The sequence below is a fragment of the Macadamia integrifolia genome, unplaced genomic scaffold (assembly GCF_013358625.1).
Source record: "Macadamia integrifolia cultivar HAES 741 unplaced genomic scaffold, SCU_Mint_v3 scaffold690, whole genome shotgun sequence".
NCBI classification, from domain to species: Eukaryota; Viridiplantae; Streptophyta; class Magnoliopsida; order Proteales; family Proteaceae; genus Macadamia; species Macadamia integrifolia.
Window position 1 is genome coordinate 231,733 of NW_024870514.1, and position 24,106 is coordinate 255,838.

The 24,106-nt window shown below is 40.0% G+C and overlaps 2 protein-coding genes and 1 long non-coding RNA gene across 5 annotated transcripts; 2 read left to right on the forward strand and 1 right to left on the reverse strand.

Annotated features, from left to right (window-relative positions):
- Positions 1-1,000: 1,000 nt before the first annotated feature.
- Positions 1,001-2,478, reverse strand: LOC122069720. 3 transcript variants are annotated; one of them, XM_042633785.1, is made up of 5 exons: positions 2,361-2,478; positions 1,781-1,874; positions 1,586-1,686; positions 1,341-1,492; positions 1,001-1,160 (listed from the first exon to the last, which is right to left on the reverse strand). In XM_042633785.1, the coding sequence occupies exons 2-5, from the start codon at positions 1,812-1,814 to the stop codon at positions 1,001-1,003; spliced, it is 447 nt and encodes a 148-aa protein (XP_042489719.1). In that variant the 5' UTR covers positions 1,815-1,874; positions 2,361-2,478. The 3 variants fall into 3 exon arrangements, with proteins under 3 accessions (XP_042489719.1, XP_042489718.1, XP_042489717.1); XM_042633784.1 differs by lacking the exon at positions 2,361-2,478 and adding an exon at positions 2,222-2,354; XM_042633783.1 differs by lacking the exon at positions 2,361-2,478 and having other exon boundaries at positions 1,781-2,208.
- LOC122069721 lies at positions 1,066-4,494 on the forward strand. Its single transcript, XR_006137522.1, has 2 exons — positions 1,066-1,190; positions 3,952-4,494. It is a non-coding gene; the product is annotated as an uncharacterized LOC122069721 (long non-coding RNA).
- Positions 4,495-17,643: 13,149 nt separating this feature from the next.
- On the forward strand, positions 17,644-21,645 carry LOC122069723 (calmodulin). Its single transcript, XM_042633787.1, has 4 exons — positions 17,644-17,841; positions 19,946-20,103; positions 20,860-20,940; positions 21,250-21,645. Exons 1-4 carry the CDS (start codon positions 17,766-17,768, stop codon positions 21,382-21,384), a joined length of 450 nt encoding a protein of 149 aa, XP_042489721.1. The 5' UTR covers positions 17,644-17,765; the 3' UTR covers positions 21,385-21,645.
- The last annotated feature ends 2,461 nt before the right edge of the window (positions 21,646-24,106 follow it).

Consider the following 24,106-nt stretch of genomic DNA (forward strand, 5'->3'; position numbering starts at 1 on the left):
TAATGTACTGTTGTTTGTTGAGAAAGTCATTGTATTTTGGGGTTTTTCAAGCTAGGGTTTCAAGGCGAGTTTTTCCTCGCCGCTGCTAGAGTGTAATTTCTCTTCTGCATAGTGAATCATCTTCTTCTTCGCCTGAGGACATAGTACACCACCCTGGTGTGTGAATCTCGTTAAATCTGTGTTGTATAGATCTATTGTCTCTTTATTATTCGTGTTTCTTGGTGTTTGATCTTACAGTATAGAATCAATTATGCCTACTCAATGAACTCCTTCCATGCATGCCAAAGGTACACTTTTTTATTCAATGCAATCTGTCAACTTAAACTGAGAAACTTAACTCCAACATATATCAGAGCACTAGTAATCAGTTTTAGATTCATGAACTTACTCTCCATGACTCCTAAACTTTATAAATACATAGAGACTGAAGCAATAAAACAGCTCGTCACATTCTCCAAAAGGATACAAATATACCATTATGAGCTAAGAACAGATTAATGACTAATCCACTAAAAAGTCGTACTATCAAAAAAAGTAAATGAATACAAAATGACTTGATCACTTTAACACATTTGGATTGACGCTTTGCATCACTATGTTGCAATTTTAATCAGGACATGAATTAGTTCTCTTCATTGTCTCTCATGGCTTGGGACTTAACTTCGATGAGGGCAGCACTAGTGATTTTAGTTTGTAAACATCAATAATCATATTGATGATTGATTATATACTGTGTATAGTTTATTTAAATCCAATAATTTCTATGACTCACATTACTTTCCTGCTATAATATAGTTTCCATTCAACTTGGAAAGATTCCGGGCAAAGCAACTGCATTATGTTGAACCAATATTTTTGGGCCAGCAATTAGGGAGCACCTTATCTAGCTATCCATAGAATGACCTCCAAAGTTCAAACCCCAGCATAGTCAAATCAGCAGAGAAGCTGATTTATTTCTTGCAACCATGATTCTAGCCTTCCTCAACATGTGGTATATAAGTCACATTGAACTATTCAAAGAGATTTTAAGAAGCATTAAATTTGTTGAAGAAACTAACTCAGGTTTTAGAATACAAACCGTGCTTTGGAAGCTTGGCCACTCTATATACTTCAGCTGTCCGGGCTGCTCAAGCAGAAATACAAGCAAAGATCTCAAGGCCCTGTGAAGAAGACAAGCAAACAGTCACCTAGTAAGTACTACTACTCATCCAAAATTCTGTTCTTACAAGCAAATTCCTTCAAACCTGGATATCAATTTCAACACCTTCGCTGGTTCGAAGAGAAAAATTACTAAAAATAACAGCATTGAAAGAAAATAAGGAAAACCAAAGGTACAGTACCAGATTGCTTCTTTAATAAGAGATGACCAAAAGGGCTCAGAGCGGTACTCATCCTCGCTAAACCTAAGTTCTTGTTGATTCCTTCCGGATGAAGCAGCACATTTGATGTGGGTAAGTGCAGCAAACGAACACCAATTACGTCTTCCCCAAATCTGTTTTGAAGCAGAATGAGAAAACTCAATTGGGTGGAAAAAATTATTAATCAAGAACCCAAAAGTAGAAGAGGAGAAAAATCAAAAACTCACCCTCCCTGAAACAAACCGATTTCTATTAGAATCTCCAAATCCAGTGGCACTAGACTTCTGTGTAGGAAATGGTAGTTTAGGAATACCAAGATTAACGAAACCTAATATAAGAGCAGCAAAGAGAAAAATAGTACAACCAGTGTAAGTTCTCGTTCAACTGGACAAAAGTTATAACTCAAAGAAGAAGAAGAGAACCTGAACTATTTGCTATAAATCTGGAAGCCATCATTTTTCCCTCCAACAGAAGCCAGAGTCGGCCACACCCCTATCGTTTCTTCACAGAATCCAACTGAGGAACAAAGGAAGACAAATATTACTGACTATGTCAGGATTGGCCTTTCTTTTTTATTTTTTAAACCCTTTTTGTAATTGGGAAGGTTATCATAATTTGGTCTGCTCTAATCAGTTAAAGCTTGTTACATATCGATCCAGTTAACCCACTCTTCTCTCTTGTTTTCTGCAACCGACCTCTGGGGGGGCTTTGTGAAAACTGATTACTGAGAAAGTAATCACAGGCAGTGACTAGATGAAGTTGAGAAGCTAGATCATTAAAATATGTGAGAACAAACAGCAAAGATAACGAAGAAAACAGACAGATTCGCATGAGATGGTGCAGATTTAACAAGGTTCACATACACCAATGAGATGTGCTATGACCTCGGGCGAAGAAGAAGATGGCTATGTTGGAATAAAGATTACAATGGAGATTTCTCTAGAATACCCAAACTCGCGGCAAGAACATTCCTCCAAAAACTGAACCCCAAATCTCACTTACCCAACAAGACATCATAACATATGAATACTCCTCCAAGTTGGGTCAATTCATTTAGTCATACAGTAGTACCATGGGGACTTCGCCTCTACACCCCATACAAGATCAATGATGGGCTCCGGCTAGGCCCAAGCCCTATGCTACCATCACAAACCTCTGAAAATAAATCCCATTCAAGTAGCCACCAAAGTTTGTTAGAGTAGTCAAGAATTCCAGACATAAAAAACAAAATATCAATAGGAAACTATCTGAGAATCATTTGATTATGCTTGCAACTTCCCACACAGTCCAGTTAAATTGGGTTTATAGTGTAGATAGTCCTGCTGCATCTCATACCTTTTCAATGGTTATAGCTCATGAGGAACCCCACCTTCCCTTTTCTATGCTCATTGTGCTGGTCAATATTATTGGAAGATTGATCTGGGATTAAACCATACATTGCAAGTAAGAAGTTTATAAATTATGTGGAACAAAGTTTTGGGTGTGTTCTGAACTTACATTAAGGTAATTATTTGGGCTTAGATTCAGCAAAAGCAATTAGCAGTAGAAGCTCTTATATGACTTATTCCTCTGTTCTTTCTTTGTTTTATGTGAAGATGGCATGATTAGTCTCAAATCTCCATGAGTATATAGAACTTTTTTAGTTTTCAGACTCCCACTAATGTGGTATGATGTTTTTCCATGGCTCCATGGCTCCCCATAGAAACCAGAAGACCCATGCCCTCTCTACCAGCTCTTATCTTTCAGATATGATCTCGACTCTCGAGGCTCCTTAATCTTCAAGGACATTTTCAACAAATGGAGCTGGTAAATTTTTTCTTTCTTCCTGTTAAATGAGATGTGGTATTAAATAGTTTTGATTTTAGATTCATTTTTCTCTGTCCCTCTTTGCTTTATAATCTGAACTCTTTTCTCTTTGATAAGATTACTTGTTTAAACCTGTCATCTTCTGAATTTGATTTTCTCCACTTTAGAGCATTAAGTTTTTCTTCACATGGTCTCTCTGGGTATTCTCTGATCAACATCTGCTTCTGCACAAATTGACAGTGAAATTGGTCCTCTGATTAGCAATAGTTATGCCATGAGCCACCAACTGAATTCTCTTTTCTTCAGTAATTCTTCAAGTTTCATTTTCATCCCCTTCTCCACTTAATCTTTCTGTAGATTGATATGCCTATCTAATTAGTTTACTTGTCCATCTAATGACAAAAGTAGTTACACCATTATTAACCACACAGCCAGTACAGGTTTTATTTATACCTAGAGATTCATATGTCTCACAACTTATTGGGTATCAAAAGTTCAAAATGTTGCTTCCTTTGGGCTCCCTCGGTAGAATTTTGTGCATGGTCCAGAATAAGGTTTGTTGTTGGATGGTTGAGGTCATAAAGTGAGTTGCAGTTTGTGGCAATTGAACTATGACCTACCCAAGAGGTGGTGCATTAAATGGGTGGCCAATGACAAGTTTAAGGTAGTTCATAGTCCAAACAAGAAAACTGTTATGTGTGTCTTGAATTCTTGTACCCGTTTTGAAGATTGCCCCGCTCCGACATTTATTAGTGGCAACTGAATGAGATATATTTTTTTTTTGGAGATCTTTGATGGTAGCTATCAGCCCAAGCCCGGAGCCCATCACTCACCCCCGCAGTTCACTTTGTCCTAATAGATCGACCCGACATGGAGGAGTATATATGTTTTGTTGTCTTGTTATGTAAGCAAGTGAGAAACAAGAGAAAAGAGGTTTTTCGTGTTTTCTAGGCGAGAGTTCTTGCTGCGAGTTTGGGTGTTCTTGAGAGTACGATCAGGGAGACACTCCTGATCTCATTACCTACGTTGAAACACAGGCATCGATTCACCGGAATACATGGCAGGGAATGACTAGATGCAGATCGCACAATACCTGCTATAGGGAAAAGACCTATCATCTTACACTCTATTCCCTTCGACACAGTCGATCCGTTGATACAGACACACAGTAGAAGGAAACACGAGAGACTGTCTTGCCGATTTGTAATGGAAACAGACGGAACAGATCTCCATTGTAATCTTTCTTCTATCATATAGTGAATTATCTTCTCCTTCACCCGTGGACATTACACATCACGTACATTAGTGTGTGAACCACATTAAATCTCTATATCATTTCTCTTTAATATATTTGTTTCCTTCGTGTTTGTTAGCGTTTGTTCTAACAAAAATATTGAGGCAGTCTAGGTATCATATTTCTTATAGAAGTTGAGGAAAGGAAAAAATGTTGCAGCAACAGTATGGAAAAAAGGGATGTGGGTGTGGGTGGGTGTATGTGTGTGTGACTTTGATCTAACTGAAATGCTTGGTGTTGAATCATGACTGAGAATCTAGATGCCATGCCATGTGGAAACCCCTGAAGACTCTGCTCAACTGATAGGCAAGTGAATTGACACTGCTCTATGTGTTTATTTACCTTGTACAACCATGTACAGCATTTCTTCCATTTAGTTTTTATTGTAAATTTGCATATGCAAGCATGAAAGTTGGCCTTGGTACTGTTATTTTGATAGCTGTGCCAATCTGAAAAGAACAAGAAGCTTCAGGAAACTTGATCAAGTCTGAAATACAGAGGGCCCTCAAGAGAGCAAGGTTCAAATAATTTCTGTTCTGTTTTCCCCTTCTCATTTGCTCTGTCACCCAGTGTTATTTGTGCTGAACTGGATATGGAACTACAGGGATAAAAATGTGACTGGCAACACAGAAACTTCATTCTTGCTTGAAGAGTAAATGAATTCACTAGAGGAGCCTCTTATGCAGTCATGAAACCTATTCTGAGACCAATTTAGATATATTTCATATTGTTTAGGGAGAGAAAAAGAAGGATAAAGAGGAGATGAATAAAACAATATTTCCACATCAGCTGCAACAGTTCTAACTACTATATGGTTATTAAGTCTACAGGGTAAAAGATTTGCACACCGAAACTGCACACGGGCACCCCTTTTAAGACTCAGATTACTGTAGCAATGCCCCTTAAGATGTCTTATATTAAGTAGGATAAAGAGGAGAGGAATAAAACAAATTTTCCGGTATCTGCTTGCAACAGTTCTACCTACTATATGGTTATTAAGTTTATAGGGTAAAAGATTTGCACACCGCCAACTAAAGATTGAAACTGCACACTGGCACCCCTTTTAAGACTTGGATTACTGTAGCAATGCCCCTTAAAATGCCATATATTAGCCCCCCCCCTCCCCTTTTATTTCAGTGGTTGGGTATTTATGCTCTTTCTAGCTTCTTCCTTTGTTATCCAGTTTTGTATTAGGAGATGGCCATCTTTGTTTGTAATGTTTAATAGTTCGCTTTACAATTGGACTACTCAGACAGAACGGAAACTTGACATGTGAGTAAAGAATCTCGAGGTATTATTTGATGGCCTGTAACCGTCCAATTTAACCAGACAACTCTCAACTCCCTCTTTTTCTCCTTAGATTTTGCAAAGGTGGGGTTTGAACTCTAGCGACGTTCTTCTTCATAGTTGGTGACTCCAACTAATTTGAAGATTGGTGGTAATGCTTCTTGTTAGAGCAAACCCCAACAAATACAAAAAATAAACAACCAACAGATCCGCACAACACAAAGATTTAACTAGGTTCACACACCGGTGTGGTGTGCTGTCACACCCTGCTCGCACAAAGCTGAGCCGGTGATTGAGTTAACACCGATTAACTCACAAACCTGCTAGGATCAACAATGCAGTAACTTCAATACAGCATACCTCTACTAAACTAAGACAAACCTGTATTTTCAACGGAAGACCTGTTCATAATAATACCAATAATTGTATCCAAATACTTGATACCTAAATTGAGTTATAAAAGTTATATACATTTGGGCCCAAAGGCATGATATATACACAAAAATATAACAATTTAAGCATCAAGTCATCAAAAGGGTGTACATCAAAATAATCTAGAATAATCACAGAGGAGTCACTGCAGCACAATCTTCGCACGTGCAATCGGCACTGTGCTCGAACACATCGAGGATCCACCAGTCCTCAGAGGGAAACTCCACAATGGGGTCGGCTCCTGATCTCCAGTGGGTAGGGTAACCTGCAAAATCACCTAAATGAGTTGTACACGTGGGGTGAGCTCACTAGCCCAGTAAGTGGAAAGGAAGACTACACAAGGAAAATCACACAAACAGTCATAATACAAATGCGCCTATATACAATTCTTTTTAACCCTATTAGCCTAACAACATTACTAGGTATTATGTGCTACTCACAACCACAGTGCGCGTATGCCCTGGGTATGATCCGCGAACCATCTCGCGATACGCCCATAGGGTTGTCAGAGAAGGCCCACTGTTGGCACCGGAATTTAAATACATGTTGACCTCCGGTAAATTTAAATGACATAAGTAAATGGGTGACTCCACCCGAAATAAAAGCAGTACGATTGGCCCTCTGAATATACCACTGGGGTTACCGACTGTCCTAGCGATCAGTCGTGCGTACTTCTAACCGCTGCAGGAGTTTGATAACCGCAACCTGATGCTTCCCCCCAATGATCTCCCAACACGTAAACCTCTGTTGGGAAGGGTCGTAGCACAAGGGTAAATCACATTCTAGCCACATGCCTCTTCATGAGTATAGTACGATTACACAATGGCACCGCGTCCCATTCCACAAACCACCATGCACTCATTTCCAAGCCGACTACGGCATCTAATCTAGCATATACATCATGTCTAAATGAAATTCTTCTATCATATACATTAAGACATAAAGGATATTCATCATAAAGCAAAGCATAACATGTGATGTAAATGCACATACAATGATTGATATGGCATATGTGATGTCTAGTCTAGTCTACACACAAGTGATATAATGGCATGGCTAGACTAACACATGTTAAATGATGCATAATATTTTGAAATTAAATCAGAGTCCACTCCCCACTTACTTGTATATATACATGGTGCTTGTACGTGGTACAAAAAAGATCCGATGTGTGGGTACGTGTATATTGAGTGTAAGCTATCATAAACATAATGGTTTATCATTTCACTATTTTGGGGTCAAAATCATCATATTTGAACACTACAATTGGGTTTAGAATCATAAATGGGGGTTACCCATCAAATTTGGATCAATTCTAGGAATTATGGAAAGACAGATGGACTAGAGCCAAAGACAGGCGGGCTATGTAGCCCACCGATTTCAGCCCACCAGTTACACCAGAGCCCAAAAACTTAGTTCTGGGAACTCAAGTGGGTCAGAACCTGAAGACAAGTGGGCTAAAAATACCCCCTAGTCTTGAAACGAAATTGTTCCAACATCTTTCTTGACTTTTCTCCGGCTTAGGGAACTTGTTTGGGGTCGATCGGGCGACTCAAATCACTCATCTAAGGTCAAATCATGTATCCTCAACCTAGATCTAAGATCAAATCAAAAGAAAAATGAAGATTCTTACCTCTTTCTCAAGAACACCAATGAAACCCCAAATTTCACTTCTTTTGCTCAAGAACCTCCAAATACTTTAGATCTTCACCAACACTCTTTCCAAATCCTTCAATATCATTATACACACCTTCCATTAGACCTTAGATTTGATTATCCAAGTAGGATTAGCAAGATTCAAGTGGGCTCTTTCCCAAAAATAAAAAAAAAATGGTTTCAGAAAGGGGTTTTCCTAAGAATCTTTAGAATGTGTACAATACCTACCTAAAATTGAAGATCTTGACAAGCTAATCATTAATCCGGGCTCAAAATACCAAGACCCAACTCCAGTGAAACTCTACGGTCGATTTTCCCTTCTTCTTTCTTCTTCTTCTTCCTCTTTTCCTTTCTTCTTCTTTCTCTCTCTTCTTTACTCTCCCATCGACCAACTATCATTAATGAGGGAAAAGACAATTAATGTCACCTCTTTTATACCTGGGCCCCCCAAAATATCTTCTATTCTCAGGTGGGCTATCTCAGGTGGGTAAATCTCAGGTGGGCTATATCTTAGGTGGGTATATCTCAGGTGGGCTTCAATGGAAATAAACTCCCACATAATATTAGATTACGTTAGCACCCACAAATACTAGTACGTACATTTACTTTTTGTACATGGCCTCATGGTGGGTGCAAGTGCAAGGCTTAGGTGCACGTATTACACTTGGTACCCGCTCGGTCATGCCAGGCCAACCCGAGTTCAAGGTCACCCTTGGTACCATATTCCATATGGTACCTGTGTCGGTTCTCTCCGGTTCAGCCCTTATATGATCAAACCAAGTCAATACGGGTAATTAGACCGGGTTTAAAAAGTAGGGTATCACATGTGCTATGTCCTCCGGCGAAAAAGAAGATGCTTTACTATGTAGAAGAGAGATTACACCCAAGTAGCGGTGAGAAAACTCATCCTGAAACCCTAGCTTAAAAAACCCCCAAATTACAATGACTTGCTCACAAGATGATAGTACATTATATACTCCTCCAAGTTGCGAGTCGATCCATCAGGTTGAACCACGACCCAACCCCTCTGCTTCCATCATAGATCTCAGAAAACTTCCCATTCGGGTCACCACCAAAATATGTCGAAACGGGTCATTCTTCAAAACGGGTCAAGAATTCGAGACAAACTTAACACTTCTATTGTTTATATCTCTAGATTTCAAGTTTTGAGGGTCAATGGTTTTTATTAATGGTTTATACCAGGGTAGACATTGCTACTTTCATGGAATTTAATGTTAAGGATTCATGGAGTTCTCCTAAAACCTTCATTTGGTTTTCATGGAGTTCAAGGTTTAATGTTTCATGGTCTCATAGAATCATTCTTAGTGATCTTTCTGAAGGGGATGAAACTGAAGAAATGGTAGAGAAGATGATGTGAGGTCTAGGGATGTAAATGGATAAGAAATTCCGTATTGATTTGTGTTCATTTCCATTTAAGATATTTATATTTGAAAAATTGGTTTTCTACAATTATATTTTACCTTCCAAGCTGATAGTCTTAATTTTTTTGAATCATTTTTTAGGCTGATGGTTTGTTCGATGCCACTTCATATTAATGTATGTCCTCGGGCTAGGGCCTAAGCTTGGGATTTAGATTTGGATCAGTAGGGCGAAGCATGGGCTAATGTCCAGGCACAAACCAATGATCAATGCCTTGGGCTAACTTATTACTAATAGGAGAAAGTTTTTCTACACCCATAGTGTAGGATTCAACTGCCATTCTTTTTTTTTTTGGGTAAAAAGGCTATCATTCTACGACAACAACAAACTTAGTCTTACCCAAGAAATTCAGCCACTATTCTAGGGTCAATAAACATACATAACTATTTGGTATGTATTGAATCGTATTAAAATACTAAAATCATATTGAAATATCGATTACAAAACATAAATGACAAAAAAAGAAAAAAGTATCGTTGTGAAACCATACAAACATATTCATACCAATATTTATATTGAATAAAAATTGTATCAAGATAATATGGTATCTGCATTAAAATGTGGGCGTTTTTCTTGGTTGGATACAGATTTAGTATTGATTCTTGGCTCGTTGTATCAGATTGAATACCATTCCAATTAAAATCGAAAATTGGACCAATACCTATCGAATAGTAACTTGGTAAGAAACTGAAAACCTCTGACAAAACCTAGAATTTTTTCATTTAATTCCTAATATACACATGAAACTAAAAAATCAGACCGGATTGGACCAAACTTGATAGCAGTCTCCAATTACAAACCAACAACAAACCAGACAAAATTGGATCAAAACCGAATCTAAAGCTTCCTTAATGGTTTGATTTTGCGTTGGCCTAGTAACAGATCAAGATTGATTTAGCTAAACTGAAATCGGACCAAAAAAAAAAAATAGTAGCCTAGTCCATGAGGCTTGTGATTCTGTCGGGTCGTGAGGGGCTAGTGTACATAATTGTTTCAAATTTCGAACCTATGACCAGCATGTTACAATAGTACAACTTAATTGACATCCTAACCTTCAATTAACCATATACTTTGAGAAGTAGTCTCTCGACATTTTCGGGGTAAGGCTGCGTAGTCTTCACTCCTCAAACCTCGCACATATGTAAGCCTTGTGCATTGAGTAGACCTTTTTTTTTCTTTTTTCTTTTTTTTTTCCTTAAATCGTTAAATTCGAAGCCACCAATTGACTTTGACCTTTTCTTCAAGCTTCGTATATTATTTTTCTGATGATAAGTTCTGCAAGCTTTATATTGCCATGTGGATAATCCATGTCATTGCATTATCAGTTGACCTAAAAAATAAAAATATCATTGTATAAACATAAATGGTATTATCGTCCACCTCAAAGTTTGATCACTGACTGATACAGCCAAATCATACGGCTCAGTAGGGTGAGGACACGCGTTGCCCACCGGGACACGTGTCGCCCGCCAGGTAGGGAGTACGAAGACTCTATCACGCTCTGTCACGTCGTTTGCATGAGGGGAATATTCCCCACAAGGAGGACAGAGGTATTGGAGTAGGACTGGGAGAGAGAGGAAGGGGGACCCCAGAAGGCAAGAGGAAACCCTAGGCCCGAGGAACCTTATAAGAGGGCCTGAGAAGAAGGAAGGGGGTAAGCTCTCAGACCCTCACCATTACTCCTTTACTGAAAACTGTGCGGCCGACCCTAACTTGAGTGTCGGAGGACTAACCCCGGACAAAGCTCCGGGCCTCCGCTGTCTATGCTTGTGCAGGACCAACTCGTGGGGTTTTTTGGCAGCAACAGATTGGCGCCGTCTGTGGGAACGACAGTAATGGTGGGGAGAGCCTACAACCGCAGGAAGATAAGAGCAGCGTCAAACGTGAATATGGGGGAAGAACCTTCAGGGGGGCTTCCTCCCTCGGCTGAGATAGGAGGAGTAAGGGGTAATGATGACCGGGAAGTATCCATAAGGTACCCATGCTCAGGCGGATATTCAGTACGCAAAGGTAGTGATCCTCCGCCCCCTCCCAAAGCGCAAGAATACGTGACAAGGGAGCAATTCGAAGCCCTCCAGGACAAGTATGACCGGATGGTCGAGGCGATGAAGGAGGTCTCCAAAGCTGTCTCTCAGAGGACCGGCGGAGCACCGCTAGGCCCCCACATCCAGCCTGAGAGGGCTCGAGACGAGGATCGGAGCAGTACAGGATCTATAAGATCCGGTCATAACCTTCGAAACCGAGCAGTGAGGGAAAGTCCTGCACCCCGAGGTAGGACGCAGCATGCCGCCAGAGATCCACATGGGGATCGGCGCCGAGGAGACAATGAGAGGCATGAGGACTCGGGGTTGAGGTGGATGATCCTAGAACCGAAAGACGATATCAAGAAGGTGGCAGAAAATCAAACGGAAACCCACGAGCCAGACCTCACTAATGACATGGCTCTAGCTGATGAGGTCATGAGGGATCCGCTCCCGATCGGCTTTCGCCTACCCAAGTATGACACTTATGACGGGTCTGGGGACCCCGTCGATCATCTGGAAGGCTTCAAGGTCGCCATGCAGTTCCATCGAGTCTCGGAAAATATTATGTGTCGCGCCCTACCATTAACATTCAGAGGAGCGGCAAGGCTATGGTACAACCGTCTGTCGACGAAGTTGATCCACAGCTTCAGCGTTCTAGGCTACTTCTTCGTGAAGGGATTCTCCAGTAGCCAACCCCTTCAGAAGACCACGTTGAACTTGACCAACATTAAGCAACATGAAGGAGAATCATTGCGAAACTACATGAAGCGCTTCCAACAAGAGAAGGTCACGATCAGAGGTCTGGACCCGAAAGAGGAGTTCACAGCCCTGCTGGGAGGCGTCAAGGATAAGGAGCTGAAAAGGTCTTTGGCGAAGCATACACCGAGGAACCTGGCCGAGTTGAGAGCTCGGTGCGATAAGTACATCCAGATGGAAGAAATCCTTCAAGCCGATGGAGCAGAACCAAGCCTCGTACAAGAGTAGCAAGCACACTCGCATTTTGCAAATTTTGCTCTTATGCACTTTTAAGTTGTAATTCCTCATCCTAAACTCTGGAGGATCTTATTCATGGAAAATATGAAAGCTAGTTTACGGCAATTAAGAAGAACTCTCCTGTTTGGTGACCTTAACTCTGCCAAATGAATACAGACGAAGGTCCTTACCTCGGATGGTGCTCAGGCTAAGGCCGAGCCGAGCTGACCGAAGGTCCTTACCTCGGATTGGGAGTTCGCCAAAGCCGAACAGACCTGACCGAAGGTCTTCACCTCGGTTGGGAGTTCAGCCAAAGCCGAACGGACCTAACCGAAGGTCCCCCTCTCGGTTGGGAGTTTGGCCAAAGTCGAACGGACCTGACCGAAGGTCCTCCTCTCAGTTAGGAGTTTGGCCAAAGCCGAATGGAACTGACCGAAGGTCCTCCTCTCGATTGGGAGTTCGGCCAAAGTCGAATGGACCTGACCGAAGGTCCACACCTTGGTCGAGGGTCGGCCAAAGCCGAACGGACCTGGCCGAAGGTCCTTACCTCGGACGGTGCTCAGGCTAAGGCCGAGCCGAACTGACCGAAGGACCTTGCCTCGGTCGGTGGCTCAATCTAAGGCTGAGCCGAGCTGAACGAAGGTGCTTACCTCGATTGGGAGTTCGGCCAACAGACCTGACCAAAGTTTCCCCTCTCGGTCAGGAGTTTGGCCAAAGTCGAACGGACTTGACCGAAGGTCCTCCTCTCGGTTGGGAGTTCGCCCAAAGCCAAACGGACCTGACCAAAGGTCCCCCTCTCGGTTGGGAGTTCGGCCAAAGCTGAACGGACCTGACCGAAGGTCCACACCTTGGTCAGGGGTCGGCCAAAGCCGAATGGACCTGGCCGAAGGTCCTCACCTCGGTTGGGAGTTCGGCCAAAGCTGAACGGACCTGACCGAAGGTCCTTACCCCGGACGGTGCTCAGGCTAAGGTCGAGCCGAACTGACCGAAGGACCTTGCCTCGGTCGGGGGCTCAGGCTAAGGCCGAGTCGAGCTGACCGAAGGTGCTTACCTCGGTTGGGGTCTCGGACAAGGCCGAGCCGAACTGACCGAAGGTCCTTACCTCGGACGGTGCTCAGGCTAAGGCCGAGCTGACCAAAGGTCCTTACCTCGGTCGTGGGCTCAGGCTAAGGCCGAGCCGATCTGACCGAAGGTCCTTACCTTGGTCGGTGTCTCGGACAAGGCCGAGCCGAACTGACCGAAGGCCCTTGCCTCGATCGGGGGCTCAGGCTACAGCCGAGCTGAACTGACCGAAGGTCTTCACATCGGCTGACTGAAGCTCTCGGTTGCAAGCAAAACTAAAGCCGAAAGAATAAGGCCGGAGGCAGGAAAAAGAGGGAAAAATTACAATTACAAAAAATTTGGTTACTCCCACAGGAAGAGACTCCTAGCGGGAGTAAGGGGGCTCCTGATACAGCCAAATCATACGGCTCAGTAGGGTGAGGACACGCGTTGCCCACCGGGACAAGTGTCGCCCGCCAGGTAGGGAGTACGAAGACTCTATCACGCTCTATCACGTCGTTTGCATGAGGGGAATATTCCCCACAAGGAGGACAGAGGTATTGGAGCGGGACTGGGAGAGAGAGGAAGGGGGACCCCAGAAGGCAAGAGGAAACCCTAGGCCCGAGGAACCTTATAAGAGGGCCTGAGAAGAAGGAAGGGGGTAAGTCGCAGACCCTCACCATTACTCCTTTACTGAAAACTGTGCGGCCGACCCTAACTTGAACGTCGGAGGACTAACCCCGGACAAAGCTCCGGGCCTCCGCCGTCTGTGCTTGTGCAGGACCAACTCGCGGGGTTTTTTAGCAACAACACTGAGGTTCAATGGGTGGAGCCTACTACCTAACCACATTTTTTTTTGGTGGATCTAACCTCATCTGTTGTCACCTATAGATTTCCTCCCTTTTTTGGGTAAAGACACTATTAGTCTATAATTTATGTACAATAATTCTATTTCAATACATATAATTTAGTCTTTTTCTGAAAATAATAATAATAATAAAATATAGAAAAATGTTTTTATCCATTGACCATGTAAGACAATCCGTGTTCTAGAAACATTAGACCACTCATGTGGAATTTTTATTCCAAAATTCCACCCCTCATTAGATGAATCGTGGAAATTGCTCTCTATAATAATAATAAAACAACGACAATTCTTTACTTTCTCTTCCTATTTTGCCCTTAAATGTGTACGATCCCCCGACCAACGAAAAGGAAAAAAATAGAAGAGTCTACAAATGCGAACCATGAACCTAATAAAATAAGTAAATAAATAAAAAGATAAATAATAGAAATCATTTTGTAGGAACTTTGATCTGTTCAAGCTTTGAGGAAGTAACCCATTAGAAACGAAGATGTTTCAAGGGAGAATACCCCCACCTCTCAGGCTCAATCCTTTCACCATCAGTGCAAGCTGTGGGAGGTTTAAGACCTTGATAAGATTCTTCCAAGTCAAGAGTGGGGGCGGTTTCATTGGAGGAAAATGTGAAATGTTGGTCCATGTACACATTCATTGAAGCTTCTTTAGGACCCAATTTCATTTTCTTATATGACTTCAAGAAGACTAATGTCATATAGAGTTTGCATCTTCTATGAAACTATCATGGAGATGTAAGTAAGGGTATTAATTGGTTCGGTTTTGATTTAAATGGTTTGGTTTGGTTCGGTTCACATATATTTTGGATGAAAATATAACTGTACCATTTATTAAACGGTTGCACTTTCTGAAACCCTAACCATTTAGTAAACGGTTTCAGTTTCCATGGTTTTTGAACGGTTTCGATTTCATGGTTTTAAAAGGTTTCGATTTTGGTTTATTCCATACGATTTCTAAACGGTTAGCAATCGGTTTTGCTAGTTTATTCACATGTTTACTAAAATTTACTTTTGATGACAAACGATTCAATCTTAAAAATGTGAAATGCAACCATTATGTTTTGTTAAAACAATCAAACAACTAAGAAAAAAAAAATATTTTGATAGAAAATAGTCTCAAGCGCATCTAATAAGTAAGTAAGTAATGCTTATAGTAGAGATTTTCTTCTTCTCCTTCCTTCCTCGTCCCTCCTCCCTCTTCCCTCCTCCCTCCTTCCTCCTTCCTCCTTCCTCCCAAATAATGTGTTATAATATTGAAAAATATATATTTAATATGTCATGATATGAGCGAAAATTGCATTTTTATGAGTATACATTCTACTTAGTGAGTTAGATTAATTTAATTGGCATTCCAAACAATGAGCAAGTTACCTCTAGAATTATTTGCAGGCTTGCAGCACTCAATCTTTGAATCAAATAAGATACTAATGATAATTTGCAACCACCTTATTTAATCTTTAAACAAGTTAATCAGATCGGTTTTGACGGTTTAAATGGTTCGATTTGAAACCACGGGTTAAATAGATCGGTTCGGTTTCAACCTGTTTAGCTAATCGGTCTGAAACTGGAAACCATAACCAAACCATTTACTAAGCGGTTTTTCAATTTTGATGTAAATGGCTTGATTCAATTTTGGTAAACAGTTTCGGTTTCAAATTCACATCCTTAGATGTAAGGGTGTCAATTCAGTATTGTATACTGATACTAAAATTGTATCGAAAGTCCGAAATCATATTGAAGGAGATTTGGTGTGTTTTGATATGACAAAATAGTATCTATCTTGATTTGATATGGTTCTGGTTTTTCTAGACAAAACTTGTTTGGTATGTATTGAATTGTATCAAAATACTAAAACATCATACCGAAAACTATAATACATAAATGTCAAAAAATGAAAAAAAAAAATTGTTTTGAAATAGTACGAACATATTCATACCTGAATAAAATTTGTATCAAGACAATATGGTATTGGTATTAAAATGTGGACATTTTTCTTGGTTCAATATAGATTGAATATTGACTCTTGGCTTGTTGTACATGATCGAATATTATACCAGTTGACACCCTTAATGGGGAGTGGCATGGATAACCTATTCATATAAATACAACAAATTCAGCCTTATCACAACTGAATGAGGTTGACAATTTCAATAAACAAAACGATTGATACAACACAAGGTTCAATCTCAATGGATCATGGAGCCAAGAGGGAGAGGGAGAGGGAGAGGGAGAGGGACAGTGATTCCAAATAACAAAAAACTAATGATTATAACTTTACAAATGGAGTTCATAACTACATCGACAATAAAATTTCCTTCTTGATAAACAAGGTGAAAATATATCACATTGAACCTAAAAATGAAATTCAAGCAATCAGAAAGGATGTAAGAAATGCACCAAGGAGAATTGGGTGAGCACTAAAAACTAGAAAAATCAGGTTTCAGTTTATCGATAATGAAATTTTTTACCAAAAATTTGCACACGCCTTGGCCTGATTGCAATGTTCAATGGAGTTTTTTCTCAGGGTTGGTCACTTGATCAATTCCTCTCAAGTGCATCGATTTGCATTAATTTTTCAAGAGTCTAGCCTTGGGCCCTTGTTAACTCCTCTAGGGGTTTGCCCTTTGCTCCTATGTGGATCTGCCATGTAATAGGCCCTTGAACCTGAACCAAAAAAAAAAAAAATAGACGACCAGGTTCTAGGTCCGGTCCATTTCACACCCCTTGGCATTGAATTGTCTCACTGTCCTCCTTGCTTGGAACCGTTGGATTGGTACCTCCTTGGATCCATGCGTTAAGATACGTTAAAATCTCATTACAAATTCGGAAACTAACAGGTAAGTCTCGTTTGACGGTCAAACAGAACGCACTCTTAAATGGTCGAAACTACCCCTTCAAGGTAACCGCTGTTTCTTCTAACGGTGTCTATACTGAACCAGGATTGAAACCGAAAAGTAGAATCAAACCAATAAAATCAGTAATTGAACCAAATCGTAAGTAATTGACTCGTGTATAATTTATTTTGACGTGGTTCCAATTGGATTTAATTATTGATATTTGAACGGTCAGGATCATTTTGACACCTGTTCCTAAGATCCCGCTTTCTATAATCTATCATGTATGCTATTATTGTAGATGCCAAGTCGCCAAGCCGCCAAGCCCGCGTTCGTCCCTAAGCAATGGCATTTTTGGGGAAACAGAAGGTTCAAGGGCAAATCAGTCAGGCTTCTACACGATGGAAATGGAATAATGGACTACGACGACTAGTCAATCTCCAACCGTTGAATACTGGGCCCCACTATCCATTTCTTCCTTCGGTTACAAAATTAAAATTTGGGACCCCACGTCCTCACCATAATGCTCTACTTTAATGATTCTCCACCGTCTGATGACGGATTCTGATTCGCCGTGTGGTCGACGTGTTCTTGCGTAATCGAGAGGACTATAAATGGTGAGGGCTTGGCTAACAATTGGAGGGAGTTGCAGATATATTACGAAACAAGACCCAGAGCAAGACCTCGCACTTTGTCTCTGGTTTTCTCCGTTCTCGTTGTTTGAGTGAATAGAACAGAAGCGTTAATGGCAGAGCAACTCACAGAAGAGCAGATCTCGGAGTTCAAGGAAGCTTTCAGCCTATTCGATAAGGATGGAGATGGTATATTTCATTCCATACACTTTTGCTTTCTCTTCTTTTATTGTATCCTCTCCTCATTTGAGCTTTGAGTCTCGTTTTTTTTGCTTATTGAAACCCTAGAATGTTAATTGTATTTGGTTACTGTTTTTCTGTGTTGATTTGACTGGATAACTGTGTTTATTAAGAGATCTTGATTTTGAACGGAAATGCTGGTGATTTGTTTGTTTTAGTTGCTGTTTTGTTTAAATTTATGGTTTCTGAGATTCCTTTTTTACTTATTTGAAGTCTGCAAATTGCATCTAGATCGATGTGTCGAGCGTTTTACCGTACTTATTTTGCTTTGATTGATCGTTCTTTATGTGAACGTGTGCTTTATGATATGTCGACTGTCTGTTTTCTGTAATATTAGTTGTATTGTGGATGATTCTGGATCTGAAGTTTAACGCGTGACAGATCAAGATCTTATGATTTGATTTATATTCATGACAGATCAGATCAATTTCTCTATTTATTTGCTGTTATTTTTGTGCGGTGGGGCTGCGATGCATACATTTCTGCTTATGGTTTGATTTATATTCTTGACAGCCGGTGCCATTCTCATTTCATTCGATGAAAATTTTATAGGAGAAACATTTCCTTTGTTGTTCAAGGGGGTTGGCTTGTGGTTCTTTCTTCCCATGATGCAAAGATATCATTATCTTTTGTTTTTGTTTATTTATTTATTTATTATTTTTTGGGAGGGGGGGGGGGAGGTGGCGACTGGGGAGAGGATCCCTTATGTCTGTTTACGTAGATGCTTTGGTTCTGGTGTAGATAGAGAACTGTCTTTTGATTCTGTTATTCCTGGAGCATTGATTAAATTCCTCGTTTTCAGATTTTGTTTAATGTCTCCTGGTGCTGGGTTATGGTTTGAGTCGTTCTTTCAGTTTTTGAAATTTCAGCATCTCTTGGCATAATATACTGTAGTATAAAGGTGAATCTACCTTGAAAACTCTGTATGCTATTCTCTAAAGAAAACTTTGAAACTTCCATTGTTGCTGAAGCTATTTCTTGGGATGACATACTGGATGTCTGGCTCACACGGATCAAGTTGGGAAAATACAAATTGGTTTCAGTCACTTTCTTCCCTTTCCTTTTTTATACTTCTTTCTGTTGGCAGAAAAACATGGATTTATTGTATCCTTTCCCTTGATTTATGGTTCTGTAATCACTTATCTATCAAATTATGTCGAGTATCTCAATGTGCCTAGTTGAATTATACATTTCTAATGATCAATCAAATTGCTTACCCCTTGAGCAAACAATAGGTTAATAATTGTGCAATTTTTTCTCTTTTTCCCCCTTATTTAACCTTCAACAATGGATACAACCTTCCTATAGTGGCCTATGTTCTTTTGAAGTTATTTTAGTACCAGCTTCATGTGCGTTCACATTATGGCATTCTCACAACAATGAAATTAGGATTTATGATGCTGGCACCTATGATTACATTGGGTTCTAGAAAATGGAAGTCAAAGACTTTTTTTTGAATATTTAGTTTTTGTGCATGCATGCACCAGGGTGTAGATCTATCATTTTATCTCCGATAGGATTAATTAATTATACGCATACATTTATTAAGAAAATAAATTTGTTGGATTACAAAGAACCTTCCAAGATTTTTTCGGTTTTTATTTGACATGTGCCAGATTTTCCATGTGTTTATTAGACCATTGCTTGTTAAGGAACGCAGCTTGCTGGTGGTGGTGTTCTTGACTCTCTGCATTGGCTATTGGAGTTGTTCTTGTTTTGAAAGTCAGTTTTCAATATCTAAGTAACGTGAATGAATTTTACCATTATAACAACTGCTAGTGAATATTTTAGTGTGTTCAGGCACTGTAGGTTCATTTTTTTTAACTGGAAATACCTTATCCTTTGTCTACCTGTTTAGGATTGGTGTCATTTCTAGCTAGACTGGATTTTCTATTCTTGCAAGTAGCATGTGATCTGGCTTTAATATTTCTGTAATATTGGTGGTAATGTTCACTTGCTGTAAAATGCATGATCTGTTTCAGCAAAAAAAAAAAAAAAGCTATGATCTGTTGTCTCAGTGTTCTCTTTGCTAACATACAAATCCATTTTATAGGTTGCATCACTACCAAAGAGTTGGGTACCGTGATGAGATCATTGGGGCAAAATCCAACTGAAGCTGAACTCCAGGATATGATCAATGAGGTTGATGCTGATCAAAATGGAACAATTGATTTCCCTGAGTTCTTGAATTTGATGGCACGGAAAATGAAGGTGATTATAATTAACAATACGTTTACCCCAGCATATCTAGGTTCAAGCTATTGTTTTCTACATGGATTTTGTGCTTTTGGGACATGTTACTGCTGGTCAATGTTTTGCTTGGTTCAAGTTTACCAAATGTGCCCGTCTTGTAATTCAGTTATTACATAATGTTCATAACTTGCTAGCTGAATTGCATTTGGTATTTTGTTCTGGGCACACCTCTTTTTGGATTCTGCTTTCGCCAACTTTTTTTCCTTTGCACATTTTCGTAGTATCTAATTTTATTATGGTGGGAAATCCCCAAAGCTGCAGAATTAGTATGTTGGTTAACTTGGTTTACGGCATGTGCTGGCTAAATCCCCTGTAAAGTATCCGGTTGGGAATACCATGGTTGCTTATGCTCCCACCCTCTGTGCAAACTTTTTCATGCCTTTAATAACTGGGAAATGCATGTTTAAGGTCTGAGAATATATGGGGTTTTTGTATTGGTAATATATTCTGTGTATGACCTGTTATCTTAGCTTCCTTTTTCCTGCCTTTTGTGGAGCTTTAAACAAGTCTGCACAGGGAGAAAAAGGCATAGGGGAGTAGCTCAGTCTCTTGTGGTTGAGCTGCAAGGCAGAGATCAGGCTTTATTACGATAACCAATGATCATCTTAATGTCTCAGATCATTGACTGTCATATATAATAAGAACAGCTTGGAAATTTTTGCCTGGTTCTATGAATATTCTTGTGTTTACTAATATTCTTTTATATTCTTCAAGGACACTGATTCTGAGGAAGAATTGAAGGAAGCCTTCAAGGTCTTTGACAAGGACCAAAATGGTTACATCTCAGCTGCAGAGGTAAGGCTGTTTGTGGAAGTGTCTTTCTCATGTTTGTAACTAAAATCTGTTTGCTCTGGAGAAGTGCATTCTGGTACATTGGAACTGTTAAATTTTCAACCATTTGGGGGGTTACAAGACAAATATAGACCTTCCCTCATGAAGAGAGAATTATCCTTTTAGTTCTTTGGAGCCAACAGGTAGAGGAGATGGCTCTCTTTTTGCCACATGACCTTTGGAAGTACAGAAAGAATAACTTGGGGGATATGTGGCAAAGCAATCTTTTGCTAATGAGTATGTTCTTGTCTTTGTGGTTTTCTATTTGAACAGCTGCGGCATGTAATGACAAATCTGGGAGAGAAATTGACAGATGAGGAAGTGGACGAGATGATCCGGGAAGCAGATGTGGACGGTGATGGCCAGGTTGATTACCAGGAGTTTGTGAGGATGATGCTTGCCAAGTGAAGGCAGTTGATGTTGGTGATTTGAGTGCGACTCTTGTGATACAAACTGAACCTACAATGTAGATGCCAGCAGTAGCAAACGAACAATTTACTTTTAGCTCGATACTTGAGTGGACCTGTTCTCTGTAGAACAAATTTGCTCATTTGTTTCTGTTTCCTTTCAATAGTGATGACTGTTTTACATGCTCATATAGAGCTTTGAACTCCTTATTTCTGACATGGCAATGGATGGGTTTGGTAAGGCCTGATCAGTTTTAGGTAATATTCTAGTTTATATGGTCATTACTCACTAGCGTATGTTTCCCTTCAGCATTGTTCTTGTCATTTATCTAATCACACGCACTGCAGTGGTCAAGTTTCAACAACAACTAAACAGGTTTGAATTTTTCTGTCTAGGTATCACCTGAACCAACAAAGCCCTGACCTATTGTCATTGTGTATGGTCTTACTAGCAATTCAATGAACATTACTAATCTATGTGATTAGAGAATAATCACCTCAATCTTCCAGGTAGGGAAGGGAAAAGCAGGAAAGGAAAATAATAATAGTTTGAAGATGTCGGAAGCAAATGAAATCGTGTACAACAATACACACAGAACAATAGGCATAATAAAAGGTACCTTCACTAACTTTTTATTTTCCATTCTTTAACCGTTCTGGGTGAGATTACCCTGAGTACAACTTTTGACCCCTCTGGTGTAACTTGTTGAGTGCTCAAAAATTAGGTGATTGCTGATTTGAATATGAATGAGCCTAATTGAACTATGAACTCTTGTCCCTGGATTTTTATTTTCTTTTTGGACAGATTGTCCCTGGATTTAATATCTAACAAAACAGGAAACACCTCCCATGGCCACTGATGATAGTTCTGAGCCGCTCGGGCTAGCTCCTCGATCAATCCAAATATTGAGGCAATAGATGCTTAAAGACTTTGCCTTTTGCAATCCCATGAATATTTCCTGTGCCCTTGCCCATTAAGCATTCCTTGCATACTCAAAATTCATAAAAGCCAAAAAAAAAAAAAAAAATAAATAAATAAAAATAATAATCATACAAACAACAATAATATTTTTATTAAAAACGATGACTGATGCCCTTTGTATTAATTGGTCTTCTTAATAAATCTTCCATCATAGATAACTGTAACATATCCAGGTCATGCAAGCTTAAGGTAGTCATTCATAGGCATGGAAGAAGAGACTGGTGATGAATTTGTATCAAAGAAACAAAGAAATCTACAGAGAGGTTCTGATCAATGGTCCACCTATTGATATTAGCCATCACCTTTTATGGCTTTGCTCCTTGGTCTTTAGTGAGATATCAAACATTGGTTCCTAGAATTCCACAGAAAGGTAACACTTGATTGAAAAAACAGTGAAGGATTTATCTTTTGAGTAATGAACTTGGCCCTAATGAATTATATAGGAGAGCGCATATGGTTGCGCCTTGGAGAGTTGGAGGTACTCTGATCTCAACCTTAATATCCCTGCTGCGCACATCTTTTTAGAGAAAATACATTATAAAAATAAATGGCAATCAAAATTTCTTTTTCTATTGAACTAAAACACAAATATAAAAGAAGAGCTACTCAATGCATAAGGCTCCCGCTATTATAAGATCTGAGAGGGCAACAACGTAGTCTTACGGTCTTACCTGTGCCAAGCGAGTGAAGTGGTTTTCAAATTTCGAACAAAGAACACTAGTATCATCGGTGGAAAAGGAAGCATTTTGGATTTCCTCTGGTAGTGATGTGCCTACACTTGATTCATGAGATGAGTGGAAGAACTGAGAATCATGGCAGCAACCTTAGTAGTTAAATCTCCATTCCGAGTAAGGGTGCAAAACAAAAAATCAGCATATATAGAACTCGCTAGCAGGATTTTAGTTATTAGAACAGGCTATGTCAGTGGTAAATAATGAAGAAATCAATGGAATATTCCAATTCTTACCAATGATAAGCTTAGATACACGTTGAAATGATGAAATTGCATTTATCACCGTCCCAATAAAAATTTGGTTCCAACGAGGAATCCAAGGATCCTTCCATATATTAATGGAATCTCCGGTTCCTATCTTCCAACAAACCATACCTCTTAGCGTTAGGAGATGAATATATTAAAATTACTATTCAAACCCAAAATCCTCTTTTAGAATTAATGTAAGATCAAACACTAAGAAATACGAATAATAAAGAGACAATAGATCCGTATGACACAGAGATTTAACGAGGTTCACACACCAGGGTGGTATGCTACGTCCTCGGGCGAAGAAGAAGATGATTCACTATGCAGATGAGAAATTACACCCTAATAACGGTGAGGAAAAACTCGGCCTGAAACCTTAGCTCCAAAAAACCCCAAAATACAATGACTATCTCAACAAGCAACAGTACATTATATATACTCCAAATCGTGGGTTGACCCATCGGGTCACGGTCGATCCGGTCTAACCATACCGCAGGGGCGTAGCCCCCGCACCCCCATACGAGATCAGTGATAGGCTCCGGGCTTTGGGGCTATCGGCCCAACCCCTCTGCTTCCATCACAGATCTCAGAAAATTTTTCATTCGGATCGCCACCAAAATATATCGGATCGCATCAATCTTCAAAACAGGTCAAGAATTCGAGACAAACTTAACAATTAAAATTATGATGAATAAGATTATCCGAAGGGAACTATTTGGCCTTTGGAATCTTTTCCCCAAAGAGAAGATGGAATAGATA

What these genes read in the sequence shown, in the direction of transcription:
- LOC122069723 (XM_042633787.1), top strand. Translation starts at nt 17,766, where the DNA reads ATGGCAGAGCAACTCACAGAAGAGCAGATCTCGGAGTTCAAGGAAGCT. An exon ending in ATTCGATAAGGATGGAGATG is followed by an intron (nt 17,842 to 19,945) that starts GTATATTTCATT and finishes TCCATTTTATAG; the next exon opens with GTTGCATCACTACCAAAGAG. An exon ending in TGATGGCACGGAAAATGAAG is followed by an intron (nt 20,104 to 20,859) that starts GTGATTATAATT and finishes ATATTCTTCAAG; the next exon opens with GACACTGATTCTGAGGAAGA.
- LOC122069720 (XM_042633785.1), bottom strand. Translation starts at nt 1,814, where the DNA reads ATGATGGCTTCCAGATTTATAGCAAATAGTTCAG. An exon ending in ATTTATAGCAAATAGTTCAG is followed by an intron (nt 1,687 to 1,780) that starts GTTCTCTTCTTC and finishes CTCTTATATTAG; the next exon opens with GTTTCGTTAATCTTGGTATT. An exon ending in ATCGGTTTGTTTCAGGGAGG is followed by an intron (nt 1,493 to 1,585) that starts GTGAGTTTTTGA and finishes GCTTCAAAACAG; the next exon opens with ATTTGGGGAAGACGTAATTG.